This window comes from Pteropus alecto, unplaced genomic scaffold (genome assembly GCF_000325575.1).
Source record: "Pteropus alecto unplaced genomic scaffold, ASM32557v1 scaffold3, whole genome shotgun sequence".
Taxonomy (NCBI): domain Eukaryota; kingdom Metazoa; phylum Chordata; class Mammalia; order Chiroptera; family Pteropodidae; genus Pteropus; species Pteropus alecto.
In genome coordinates this window covers 2854826-2869619 of record NW_006442484.1, presented here as the reverse complement: position 1 = coordinate 2869619, position 14794 = coordinate 2854826, and the positions used below count along the sequence as shown (strand labels likewise).

Genomic DNA, 14794 nt, shown 5'->3' with positions numbered 1-14794 from the left:
TAGATAGCAATGACTTTCATGTAATCGAAAATGAGAGCTTCCTTGATTAGAAATTAAGGTATGGTAGGCCATCCTTATTGATAAATGTTCCCTCTATTGATCCACACTTTGCAAAGGCTGTGCTGGCTGAACGAGTTAGATACTTACTCCTCATCATTAATAAAGACTATAGAGATGGCAACCACTCCATGTAGCATATTTTATTCTGAGGTCTCTAAACTAGAACATTCTAATGAAGCACATGTTTTATTACCCACATGTTAAGCTTTTCAAATAGAAAAATAGATAAAGTAGAAGAGCCAGAAAGTCTGTGTGATTTGTTGATGATGTAGTGGAATTAACAGAGAAACATGCTCATAAAGTTCCAAATTACATCAGTCATTCCAAGTATTAGAGGAGACAATGATCTGCATAGCTGATTTCTGTGCCGCTCAGTAGAGAAACCCACTATTTCTCATTGTTCTCCTTGACCAGGGCAGTGACCTTCAGTTTTGAGTTGGTTCTCTTTAATCAATCTTTCTTGCATTTTCTGTGTATTTTTTCTACTAGGTGAATCTAACTGCCTTCCTTTCTGATTCTTGCCTAGAGCATGAAGACAAAGTCTGCAGACACACAAAGTTCTTCATGATTAATACTGGTCCACATCTCTAACCATATTCATGTCATGTGCTCTACCACAGTAACCTACTATGACCATTGATCAATATTTTATTAGATCTAATACACTAATCATTATAAGACATACCATTATTTTAAATGCCACTAAGCCAAATAAATGTTGCCAACTAAACTATTACCATCAACTATAAAATGTATCCAAATACTACCGATTTTAAAATAAAAATTGATGTCCAAACATGATGACTCCAGTTTCTATGTCATTTCACATGCTGCATTCTGTCAACTCATCCTAAACCTACACCTTCCATCCCTCAGTCAGGTCTCTTTGTCCTGTAAAATTTGCTCAGCACCACTTTCTGAAAAACTTTTTCTCTAGGCCAGCCTAAGTTGCTGCTGCCATATGTCCTACAAATAAATGTGGACTTTTTGGAGTTTGCACTTCATTGTAATAGTTAATTTATTCTCTGTCGAAACTTGAGTAAAGACTCTATTTCACCAACACATAGGCTAGCACTTAACACATATTATTCACTCGATTAATAAATGACATTTTAGCCAAGATGAGTAGAACCAGAGAAATGAAGGAGGTAAGTACCAGAGAAGAAACATGGGGAACAAGGAGAACCTTGCTGAAAATTCTTTAATTTTCTGCAGTGTGTCTTTGAATCTAGATACTTACAATGAGGAGCCAGACCACAAGAGAAACAGAGAGAAATGGAGCTTTAGCTAGATTTGCAGGTTGCAGAAAGTGCTGATTCTCTCTGTTCAGGATCTGGTCTCTTCCGGGCCAAAAAAAAAAAAAAAATGGGTCATGGGTAGTGACAGGAAAAGTTAGTCATCTCGAGTCTCTGTGCACCATTGGGTACTGCCCAAACTTCTGGTATAGGGTTCCCTGCAAAGCTGATGCTCATCCCCTGAGTTAGAGAGAATACCACTGCAGTGAAGAAGGAAAGGGTTGGAGAGAAAAGTGATTTCTCTCTTTTTTGCTTTATTCTTAAGTTCAAAGTAATCAAATGGTGTTTATGCACAAAATTTTAATCCTTTCACAAATTTATAGTTTGATTTAATTTGCATATCCCATTTCCTGCAAGTCAACGTGAAGAGAGACTCCACTAATTTAAACCATTTTTCTCTGGGTCTGAAATCCTTTCAGAAATATTTTCCATTAGACAACTCAATTATGTCTAATGTGGCTAATGTCAGTGGATTTGAATTTTGCTTAAAGAAACTCATATTCAGAACAGTGAGATTGGAAAGGGGGTGGGAGAACAGACGAGAAGAGACAATAATTACCTGTCTTTGATGCTACACAGATCAATGTGTAAATCACTAAAATTCCCCAGGGAACCTTGCTGAACTGAAATGAGGTCCTTGGGCTGGTTATCAATAAAGATGAGCCTCATGCAGCCTTGGAAAGCCTTAATGGGATTTAAGCATTGGGAAGCGGTGAGATTGTCAGGGCACCCTGTGGGATAGAGAAAAAAATGAAGAAGAATTCTGAAATGATCAGTCATTTCTTTGGCAACCTATCGATGGAAGACCTTGAGGTCTAATTACTGCGGTGCTTTTTCATTCAGAGTGGTGCACATATTTTTGTTGTAAATTCTAGCATTTTCAGAGAGTGGACAGAATGGGTACAAAATAGGCGTACTCAATCACTGTATAAAACATAAAACAAAAGTGTTAAAGGGTATGCAAATGCTATTACATGTATCTTGTTCTTACTTCATTTTTCCTCTCAGTAAGCTATGTGCCATTCTTCCGCATGGTACGCTTCACTCTTCCCAAGGAAGCAACATGTTATAACTGCTTGGAAATGTCAGTTCTGTCTTGAAACACACTTTTAAATGCACAATTCAATTTTGAATTACACTTTCAAAGGAAATTAGGCTTTGGGTAAGGATGACAGCAGAGTAATTATCTGGTTAATTGTTAGCATTAACAGGCTTAGTTCCCGACAAAGGTACGTGTAGAAACGTAACTGGAATTTTAATGCAATGTGCAAACCAAGTCCAGATGCTAAAGGAACTAAGAGTTTAAATGCACATAGTTATGAGGTTGAAATAGCACACATGGAAAGGTAATACCATACCTTTTTAAAGGGTGTTCTTCTAAAAATAATGCACCATATGTATTTAGCATAGCTTATAACCAGGTTATATCTACTTCTCATTGAGGCAGACATTGAGCAACATAGGTATGAGAGCTTGGGCTCTCTATAAACTTCATCTCAATTGTTTTAATAGGTACAGACCATATGGGAATGCAAGCTTGAATACATGGCAATAACCTATAAATAATTGGGAATTATTTCAGCCTTTTCTAATAGATAGTCATTGCTGGGCTGAAGCCCGGCAGCTGGTTAACAGCTCACAGGCACACACATTATAAAATGAAGAGAAATGTTACGGCTTCTAATTGAAGCTGTAGAGAAAATTTATGTAAGTTGGCTATTATTACTCAAACTCATTTTTAACCTTCCTTAAGTTTACAATCTATGTGTGGGGCATTTGTTTAAGCATTGCTCCAATCACAGATAAATCTTCATCTCTGGAGCCCAGTGTCCTTAAGACTCACCTCTAAGGACACTTCTTTGACCAGGGTGGGGGAGGGCATTTTGATTTTGAGGCATTCATAAAAATAAATACAAGATTGCTTTTCTCTCTCTTTTGGAAACATTGCATATGGTGCAAAATGACAGTCTGTGAGATGTATCTTGGGGCCCTAAGACCTTCCTTCCACAGCCTTTATGCTATATTAGTTGGCATCACTTTGCTGTTGCTAGAGGGCTGTGGAGAACACAGATCCTGGGGTGAATCCTCATTCTACTACTCACAATTCTTTTCATCAGCAAATGCCAGTCTTACTTACTGTAAAATGGGGCTATCTCACAAAGTTACTGCATTAATTAAATGAGATAAGACACATAAAACATTTACAGAGAATGGAAGAATTCCCTTATAAGAATTTGTTATCCATGCACACATGGAGAAGATTTGGAATGAAGGACAGATGCCTATCCTGAGACCCTAAAATCAAACCACAAGTGTACTGTTCCACACTACTTCCATCTAAGGACACCCCAATATGTATACTGCATCTGTACAAAGTTCCTTTTGTAGTTCAAAGCTTAACCACATGTCACTGCCCTGAGAGAATTGATTTGTAAATTCTATTAAAGAAACTACACTTTATAATTTTACAGAAATCTTCTCTTCCATTTCCATATGGAGAAAGAATTGAAAACTATAGACCAGGTACAGTCCATGCTTATATTTAGACAAGTTGAAGACAATTTGTTCATTCCCTGCCAGGTAGGAAGCCCTGTGCTATACATGCATACCTTGATCTCACTGACCTCTTCTAGCAGTTCTGATTTGTTTTCCCATGGACTAAGTACAGAAGTTTAGGGGCCATACATGTCTTGCCCAAGGTCAGACAGCATTGAGATTAATTACTCTTTAGAAATTATTTCTAAAATATAAACAACTGACTAAGAAATTAGATACTAATATTTTAATGAAAGAAACACCTTAAAAAACTAAATACAATATATATTCATCTATAAAAATGCAGTAGATGCCTACTCATTTGTTTTTCATCTGTACCAGTTTGACATATTTTCATCTTAGGAATGGTTCCCAGGGTTTGCCCGGTATTGGAGAGGACAGGATCTGTACTGGCTGCACCAAGTGGAGCTACAAGCTCATGGGCCTTTTAGGTCTTCCTTGTTTTTAGCTGCTGCACTCATGGGCATGGCCTCCAGGAATGTGGGGAAGAAAAGGTTGAGAGATTGAGACAGGAAGCTGCAGAGAAGTGGCCTAGATGGGTGAGTGTGTTGGCTGTTCCTTCCCACCTGGATATTTCCCTTTTTCGGCACTGCTGACTGTTGGTACCTTCTCAAAGTTTTCAGCTGAGTTTCTCCTTTTGAATGTGATCACAGAGCTTGGCAGGACTATAAAAATCTCCTTTGGACACATTATGTAACACCAGCTCTTATAGCTTGAGTTCTCTTTTTTTCCTCAGTACTGACCTAGATAAATTTATATCTGCACAGCTGTGAAAGAGTTTGCTTCTCATTATTTTGGGCTTGGGGGTAGGCGCCTGTGTGTGTGTGTGTGTGTGTGTGTGTGTGTGTATTCACAGAATGGTCTAATTGACAAAGAAAGAATCATCAGAGTGAAATAATTGTCCACTGCATTCTTTCTCCCTCCTTTATTTTTAACCTCAATAGTTGGGAAATTTACCTCCAAAGTAGTAGCTATTTCCAGAATAAATCTGTATCCGGGTGGTGTCCTGAGTCGGGGATGCTGCATCATTATCCAGGGTGAGAGTGATGCGGTTCCGTCTAGCGTTGATGCTGACTGAATGCCACAAGCCGTCATTCAAGTTGCTGCCTGAAAAAGAAACAGGAAGAGCAGACATAGGGGTGATTGATTGGGGAAGTTTGGGGAGAATAGAGCTCATTTTCCTTGCCTACTGTGGTCCTTGTGTATTCTCAGAATGGTCCCTGCTCATCACTTTGCTTAAAACAAACATCCAGATGCTTCATAAAAGTCATTTTTCTTTCTCTTTTACCATTTACTTCTATTTTTTTTCTTGTTTTTAAAGTGGCTGAACAACTTTAGATGTTTGATTTAAAAACAAAAGGGCAAAACACAGATTTGGATGTCTGCTGCAACCCAAGGTAGGTAACATATTAATTACCCTATTGTTGCAATATAAATGCAGAGTAAAAGGCTGATAAGAAAAACCCCTCAGAATGTTCCTGGTGGTTTATCTCTGGGTTGTGAGATTACAGGCAATTTTAGTTTTCTCACATTTTTCCACTACTGGCTTATATCTTTATTTTAGCAAAAAAAATTAACTATTTTTGAAAGCAAAAGTAGAAGAGGAAAGCTAGAGTCCAGTCATGCCAGCGGAGGCAGTCTCCTGTTGGAGAGAGATAACAGATTTGTTCAATTTCAACCTTTTCCGTAACTTTTTATGTGACACTGGCTGAATGACCTGCCTTCACTGATCTCTGGTTTTATCACCTGTATTATCAGAATTTCTAGTCTGTATCATAGTTCATGGGATCAGTTCAGATTAGGCAGGGAAGTGCCTAGGGCAGGTGGGGGCATAGTGGGTGCTTATTAAAAGTTAATTCCCCTCTCCTTTTTTGCCCCAGATGTCTTTGTTGCACACTATACTGCTGGCCTACCTTATTGAGAAATCTATATTGGGAATTGGTCACATGGGTATAAACTATTTCCTTCAAAAGTTTATCATTTGTGAAGGCTCTTTTAGTGCCTATTAACCAGTCCAATCACAAAGATTTGTCTGTGACAATAGCAGAGAGCCATACATTTTTGTACTCAATAGACATATATTCTATTCTGCTATGTGTTCAGTTGTCTTCCTTTTTATTGCCTCAGTTTCCTCACATGCAAAATGGGGACAATGATTATACTTACAGGCTATTGGAAGAATTACACCAGCTAACACAGCAGAGTATGTAGAACAGTTCATGTCACATCATAAGTAGACAATATTTGCTAAAACAAATGGACAGAACAGTAACTAAAGATGGTACCCACACTAGGGTGTATGGGCATTAATATCACGAGGTCTCTATCCTGGGGTAGGCTATAGTTAAGTGGAAGAGACATATGTAAAGTGGATTAAAATTCTGTTCTTTGTGTATTTCAGGCTAGTGGGATAGACAGTGAAGCAGGCAAACAACAACACTTGTAATTCTGGGAGGAACAGTAAATGTGGAGGGTAGAAAAGACAGAAGGCCTAATTCATTCCATATGAGGATCCTGAAAAGCTTCACAGAAGAAATGGTGACAGTTTAGGAAAGTTTTGAAAAATGAGCAAGAGTTTTTAACTCCAAGAACAAGAGTTCCAGGAGATAGAGAACCTGTACAAAGAAGCAAAGGTTTGCAGTGAGAAACAGGAGAGACTAGGAAGGTAGGTGAGAAGAGGATCCACTTACCCGGGGGAAAAGGCTGACTAAGGAAGAGATATCAATGATGACCTTTGACACATGATTCTGGAGGGCACTTTACCCAGGTCAACTGTATCAGAATCTCTGGGGATGGGGCTCTAGGCATTTGCATTTTCAGAAAGCTCCCTGTTCAGCCAGGAATGAATATCAGTGCTTTAGAACATGGAAGTCTTTGAGGTGACTTTAGCATGGGAATGACCCAGCTGGAGGAACATATTCAGACTGGTGGCAGAGGCAGATGTTGGGAGCTGGGAGGGGACAAGGCTGAAAGCAGAACCAGTGGGGCCTACTGCTTGTACAACTCCAGTAGACAGAATGATAAGGGTCTCAGACCAATGAATACAGTGAAAATGGACAGTAAGTAATGTATTAAGAGCTATTTCTAGAGGTAAAAGAGATCAGACTTGTTAGAGCCTCCTGGAACAGTTTCTGAGAAAACAGCTGGGAAGAATGCATTCGAAATCGAAGCAGATGTTTGCAGGGCTCCTCAGAAGTTCATGTGCCCCTGAGCAGGGAAGGCTGGAGGCACTGCCCAGGTGGAGCAGAGCATCAGGATGTGGCCCAGATGCATGCCACTGGGCAGCAATGCCCTATCTGCTCAGAACAACCCAGACGGAAGGGTGCCCCTTGCATTTGCAGCTAGCTCCCTTTCAGTCAGTCTCCCCTGTATCCCTGGACATCTGCTTGGGGTGGAGGAGAGAACCCGGAAAGGAAGCTGCTCAGAGTGGCTGCCCTATCTTCTCCCAAAGGCCAGAGTCTGGGTTTTTACCACAGGGATTCTAATAAGATAGAGGCTCTGTCAGGTGTTTCCTAGTGATGGACATTTCAAGAACAATTGGAGAATATAGCCAGCTGCAGGTCTTCACTTCTTTTACTTTCTTTAGCATAGTACATTAAATACATCTGCATAACATATGACACTGACTACATTTGAAGACTGACTATAGACTGGGCTAGAAGTCACTAGAATTCAACATATAGGGTGTAAATAGTCCTTAAGGTGGATATCAGGTACCACAGAGAAGAAAGTCACACAGAGGCCACAGGGTGTATCCTATCTAATTAGATATGCGCTCTCTAGTTATTTTACAGATGAAAATGGCCTGAGAGAAGAGTTCTCAGCATGAGTGGGCAGGGCCAGAGCATTAGCTAGTCTTGTGAATGAGTCTCTTCTCCTCTCACATCACTATCCATATTTCTGTCCTTAAAATCATCAATAATGAGGGGTTCCCTTGTTGTCTGTTTTTTCTTTTTGATCTGCTTTTCCATCTGATTTGATATCTTTTGCTCTTTTCCTGCATTGTGCCTAATCCCCGCAGGAGAGCCTGTGTGAATTTTCGCTCTTTAGGGGAGAATTACTTAACAGTAGTTCTTGATATTGACCACATAGAGGGATCACCTGGGAGCTTTTGAAAAGACAGGCCTGGGCCCGACATCAGGATAATTAAAGCAGATTGCTGGGCTAATCCCAGGCCTAGGGCGTTTCAAGCGTCCCTAGAGATTAAATTGTGCGTCTGGGCCGGGAACTATTCCATTAGAGGTTTCAGAAGAAGGAAAGAGGCTAGGAGAAATAAGACTAGTTTAGAAGAGGTGACCTGGGAATAAATCCCAAGGCAAAGAAAGTGGTATATTTCCTCTGAAAACCTGCTTTCTACTCAATTCCGCTAATCCATCCAAAATAATACCCCTAGAGGTTCTTAAAGGTTTAGTTTTCAAGAACATTCTTTTGAAGATACAGTTTTAAGTGCTTTTAAATATTCAAAAAATAGGGAAAATCAATTTTATCAGTTTGCTTTTCTCCCAAAACTTCCCTCAGATAAGTAACTCTAAAAAACAAAAACAAAAACAAAAAAAAAACAAGTTTTCAATGTAGAGAACAGGAAAACAATACTGTGAAGTCCAAAACATCTTGATGGGGCAAAGCCCCTGAGGGATAGAAGAACAGGCTATTTAGGGCTACTTTGTAGTGCTAAGCACTTACAAGATTTAGGAGGCATAAAAGGTGGGACTTGGATTCTGTTGGATGATGACAACCATAAAACTTCTGAACTTTAAATTGATGTCAAATAATATCTGTCATCTCCTATCTCCCAGACTGGCAAAGAATAAAAACAAGTTATTCTCAATATTAGTGGACATTAGCAGGAAATTTTATACATTTCTGGTGATAGCATAAGTTTGTACATTCTTTCTGGAAGGCAATATACCACTAAGTTTCAAAACTCTAAAAGTGCCATAGATCATTTTTCATGAATTTTATTCTGAAGAATTAATTCTAAAATAGTAACAGAGCTATATCCAAGATTTATGGTGACAAGGTCATTACATTATTATTTATAATAGCAAAATATCACAACTACTAGTATTTCCAATAATAGTAGATTGGATAAATCAAATATGGTATATTTAATACCATGGTATATAATATAGTCATTAAAAATCATAATGTCCAAGTCATTAAAAATCATTATATCCTAATAAGTGAAAGACTCTGGGTAAATAGTATATGTAGCATTGTTCGCATTTTGTTAAAAATTGCTAGAAAGAGAAAATACTGGAGTGACATTGAATGATAGAATCACAGATTTTTTTTTTCTTTATACAGAGTATTGGAATTTTCAGTTTCTAAAAATATACTTTTATAGTTTCTAAAAATATACTTTTATATTTTTTTTAAAGTATAAAAATATACTTTATAGGAAAAGTTTTCATTCTTTTCTACTTGCTCTCATTGCTTAAAGTAGCTGCTCCCAGAACCCAGAATCTATCTAAAGGCATTTGTATTAAGGTCCCTTACAGAGTTGGTTAAAGAAATAGGCTGCTCTGTGCTTGCTTAGGAATCAAACCCAGGCTTTAAAAAAAAAGACAGTTTTTCTCATTGCAACTGAACTTACAAATGATCTTTTGAAACACAGCCCAATTGTAAAAATAGCTAATAATACACGCTACGGGTATTGAATATCTACAGTGTGCCAGGCACTTTAAATATATAATTCCCAATTCTCACAATTGCCTTGTAGGCCGAGTTTTATTGTCCTCATGTTATAGAGCTGCAACAGAAAGGTGGAGAGGCTGCTCAGGGTTATTCGGTTACTCCAAGGCAGAGTCAGAATTCAACAGAAGTGTAGGGCACTCAGGCTGAACTCCTCTCCACACATCTAAAGCCAACACCGCCTGCCTCCAGGAATCACTTTGATGTGCAATTACCTCTACAAAGTTCTATTTTCTGCTGTTGAATTCAACTTTTCTTTAATTAATTAATATTTTCAAACTGCTTTAATGAGTTAAAATTCACGTAGCATACATCTGTGCAATTTAATGCACAATTTTTGATTTTTAGTATATTCACAAAGTTAGGCAACCATTAACTCAATTAATTTTAAAACATTTTATAACCCCCCAAAGAAATGCAGTAATATGTAGCTATCATCCCCCTACCTCCAGCTCTAGTCAACCAATAATCTACTTTTTGCCTCCATAGATTTGCCTATTCTTGGCACTTTATATAAATGAAACTACACATATGTTCCCTTTTAGGACTGGTTTCTTTTGCTTAGCATAATGTTTTTAGAGTTCACTCATGTTATAGCTTATGTCAGTATATTTTTATGGCTGAATGATATTCCACTGTATGGATACATCACATTCATTTATCCATTCACCAGTTAATGGGCATTTAAGTTGTTTCCACTTTGGAGTTATTATAAACAATGCTGCTATGAAAATTTGTGTACACATTTCTACCTTAATCGTTTAACAAACTACCACAGGGCTTCCAAAGTGGCTGTACCAGCTTACATTCTCACAGGGCAACTTCCCTTTTGACAACACTGAATTCAAACTTCGGTCTTATCCTTTTGAGAACCTTGTAGATTGTATGAAGAATTCGAATGTGATTCAAATTTTGCTTCTCAGAATGTCTACTTGGGTCAGACTTTAGAATTCTAGCTAATTGTTATTACTTCGATTTTCTTTTTCTAGGTAAATTATATTATTGAGCATTTGTCTTTTTTATACTTTTTGTAATGAGACCTTCACAACAAATTACAGTTTATATTTGATGAGACAGATTCAGAGCAGCTAAGTAATATTCCAAAGCCCTAGACTTTCTCATAGGAGTAAACTTTTTCCATTAAAGCAGAGTTTCTCAACACTGGCACTGAATCTTTTGGAAAGGAGAATTCTTTGTTGGTGGTGGGATGTCCTGTAGTATGCGTCTTGGGTAGAATGTTTAGCAGTGTCCTTGACTCACTAGTAACAGATGCTAGTAACAGATCCCCATCTCCAGCACCAAAAATGTCACCAGACATTACCAAATATCCTCTGGATGGAGTGCAGGGTAATGAGAGGTTGAGGTAGGTGGGAATGGAAAACTTCCTTTGGTTGAGAACCATTGGGTTAAAGAAATAAATTTTAGGTTTCTGAGCCTTGGTGCCTCTCTCTCGCTCTCTCTCTCTTTCTCTCTCCCATTCTCATTCAAATTTGTAACAGATGTTTTCATTTCAACCTTCATCTTACTTCAGTGTATCTCTTTACAGGTTGAAGACAGAGCCTTTGGAACAAAGTGGCTATCTCAGGATCTTTAACGTTAATCAGTCATTATACCACATGTGGACTTGCAAAGCTATAGCCCAGACCAGATCAGAGTCCCTGAAGGCTTCACTTCCAACCCTGGAAATCACTGGAAACAATTTCCTTGATGTTGTTATTCACTCATTATCTCTGGATCAAGGTCTGCCACTTATAATTTCTAATAATTTAGACAAATTTCTTAATCTCTCTACACCTGCTTCCTCATCTGTAAAATAGAGATAGAATTGCCTGGCTTGATTTGGAAGTTTCAAGGCTTTATCTTCTCCAGAAAACCCAGTTCAGCTGTTTTTCGATATCTTGTCATATCTACCTACCTCTACTTCATAGTTCAAAGGCAGTTTCAATTTTTGAGAGAACAAAGTGGGGTTATATGAATAATTGAATTAGGCAGTCTTAATATGTCTATCGCATTATAAAAGAGCATATCACAATTATTAGTACCATTATGCTACAGCTTAGATCCTGAGTTCTGTATTTCTTGGATACCATTTGTCCATCAATTTTCAAATTTTATTAACTCTTCCCTACATACATTAGCTTGAATGCACACATTTCTTAAATTCTCTTTTCAACATTTATTCTATTGCTTATCATTGAAGCTGCAAATTTTTGTGACAGCCTCCCTCTTTTCCCAGCCTCTGATCTCTTTCTTATATAGGACAGCTTGTTAGATTGAGCTATTTAAAGAGCAAAGTTATTGTTGACCTTGTATCAAATATCTCTCCAGTGGGCCATGGAGCTCTAAAAAATGAAACTTACACTGCTTATCCTGACAGTCTATGCTTTCTGTAATCAAGTCTCTACCTGTACTCGCAACCTTGTTTCCCAATATTCCTACACAAATCCACTACTCTAGTGAGGCTAATGTGTTTATTACTCTTTAAGTGAATGCTCTGAACTAATTACTGCTTCCACTCCCAGGCTCTAGCCACCTTATGTTGTTTTCCTAGTTCTTCCACTATCCAAATTCCTCTCCCAATCCTCCAATGCCCAGGTTTTCTTCTAGTGTTTCCTTTTTTAAACTGTCACCGTCACCTATCACTGTAAAGGGCATATAAAAAGTACTGAATGCTTGAATGAATAAGTTAATAAATCAGGAAATTATCGAAGCAGACTTTCCTTGACCAGACCAGTACATAGTGATTCTTTCTTCAAAGTTCATGTAACATCTGCTGCTTGATCTATTCATTTAGTTAATATTATTTACTGCCTTGAAATATTAATTAACAATTCATTTTTGCAAGTCTCATCTCTCCAATAAGATTATAAGTTCCTGGGGGTCTGAATCTGAGTCATGTTTTGGTGTCCTGCCCCTGGCATCGACAGGGCACATTTTGCCATCTCCAAATGTTCATTGATTAATTGAGCATCAGACCAGCTGAATTCCATTACCAAGTATCATCAACAGAGCCCTCTCTGGAGCATGCACCATAAATCACAGATAAACCTTTCCAAGTTGTTAAATCTCGGCTCACATGTCAAGGTAACCCAGATTCTCAAAGCCTTTGTTCAGCATATGAGAGGAAAACAGCTGGGTTTGCCATCCACTAGAGTTAGACAGGAAAGGAGACATGTTTTTGTCGATGGTAAAGGTGTTGTTTCCCTAGTACAGATTTGAATGCTCAGCTGAAACATCTACATTATAAAAATGAAGCTTGACTCCAGAGACAGACAATTCTCTGTCACCTTCAGGATACAGCCAAAGCTCAGTGTCTCTGACCAAAATGCTGCAGCATCTTTGGTCTGTCCTCCTTTTTCTCTGTGACTCCAACATCCTAAGCCACCTGTCTCTTATGCCTCTAGAGCTCCTCCTATTTCTTTTCTTTAATTGAAGCATCTTTTCTGTCCATCTTTGGCCAAATTCTATTTATTCTTGAAAATCAAGCTGCATTGTTCCTGCCCCTAGGAAGACTTCCTTTTCTCACTCAGTCTAGTGTCTCTCCTCTAAGTTACCTCAATATGCTGAGCATGTGTCTTATTGCATTATAAATGCCCCAGTGTATCAACTCTCCCAACAGTGCCTGTGAGATCCTAGAGGGCAGAGCCTCCATTCTTAGGTTTGAGAATACCATGAGCAGAGGAGACACTTCAACAACTGCCTGAATTAAATGGAGGTAAAGTGAATTATATGATAGAATTGTTGAAGTGGAAAATATGAAAGAGTAAAGGCAGTAATAGCAGATTTGACTATTAGATTATTCTGCTATAATAATAAAAATCTAGCTTCTTCAGTTCCTCTTTTGAGTAAGGGGTAAAGAAGAAAAGTAAGTTAAGAAGTAATATGCTTCATTCAACGTTACTTAGACCTAAAAAAGCTAAAAATGCCCAAGAAATCACTACTTTAGTAAATACTCTGAACCTTTGCTTAATATCTTAAAGTTCAGGCAATTGCATTTCTCAGTTTCCCATACAATAAATGCCTCATTATATATTTTTTTCTTCTGAAACTCAAAATATGTGCTCATCTAGATGGTTTGCTGTGGTAGTCATGGCCTCATGGCTTTTTTTTTTTGCCATTGCTAATAGGATATTCTCATTAACATTACCTTAGCTGAAGCATAGAGACGTTAATGACAACTTAATTGAAGCAGAGCATGAAGTTATGTTTACTTGATGTGCAGATGGTGGCTACATACAAACAACTTATAAGAAAAAGGGAAATATTTGGGGGAGCAGCTATGTTAATTGTAGGGCTGTGGCCTACAACCATCTGGTCACAAGTATTAATAAAGGTATGCACTTCTGTTCTTCACGATGCAGCTCTCCTAGCCTTCCCCCTACCTCTGGCAGCTCCACTGGTCTTTAATTAGAACCTCCCTTAATACAGTTCATTCCTTGGTTTGACACATTCTGCAGCATATAATCGTTATAATATTAATATTTGTTTAAAATTACTATGAATTATTTTTTCACTGTTAAAATTATATCTTGTAGAAATATCTTGGAGGTCAATTCTACTAGTTAATTCATTTAGATAGTTGCTTAGACATGTGGCAAATAGTTTTTGAAGACCTATTATAAGCAAGGTACTATATTACGCCTTGGGCAAATAGTGGTTAGGAAGACAGACAATGTTCTTTTCCCATGGATCTGCACATTCAAATTGTAAGAGGAGCATTGAACAACCAATTATATAGACAGATAATTAATATACATTGTCATGGGATGAATTGTGCTAACCCCCCAGTTTATATGCTGACGTCCTAACCCCAGTACCTAGAAATATATCTGTGTTTGGAGATAAGACCTTTAAAGAGGTAATTAAGGTAAAACAAGATCATATGACTGGCTCATATCCAATATGATTGGTGTTCTCACAAGAAGAAGATATTAGGATGCAGATGGGCACAGAGGGAAGACCAGGTGAAGACACGAGGAGAAGACAGCCATTTATAAGCCAAGCGAGAAGCCCTTAGAATAAATCAACCCTACCAACCCCTTGATCTTGGAATTCTAGCCTCAAAAACTGTAAGAAAATAAATTTCTAAGTCACCTAATATGTAGTATTTTGTTATGGTATTCTTAGTGAATTAACACATACATATAAACACATATTTAGGGCCAATACTACAAAGGAAAAGAGCTAGA

The 14794-nt window shown here is 38.0% G+C and overlaps 1 protein-coding gene across 1 annotated transcript in view; it reads right to left on the bottom strand.

Annotated features, from left to right (window-relative positions):
- CNTNAP5 (contactin associated protein like 5) overlaps positions 1 to 14794 on the bottom strand; it is a 716034-nt gene that overhangs the window by 296295 nt on the left and 404945 nt on the right. The window contains exons 9-10 of the mRNA XM_006920991.1: positions 4869 to 5018; positions 1915 to 2086 (exon numbers count right to left, since the gene is read on the bottom strand). Coding sequence (XP_006921053.1) covers positions 1915 to 2086; positions 4869 to 5018 — 322 coding nt within the window. The remainder of the gene's footprint in view (positions 1 to 1914; positions 2087 to 4868; positions 5019 to 14794) is intronic.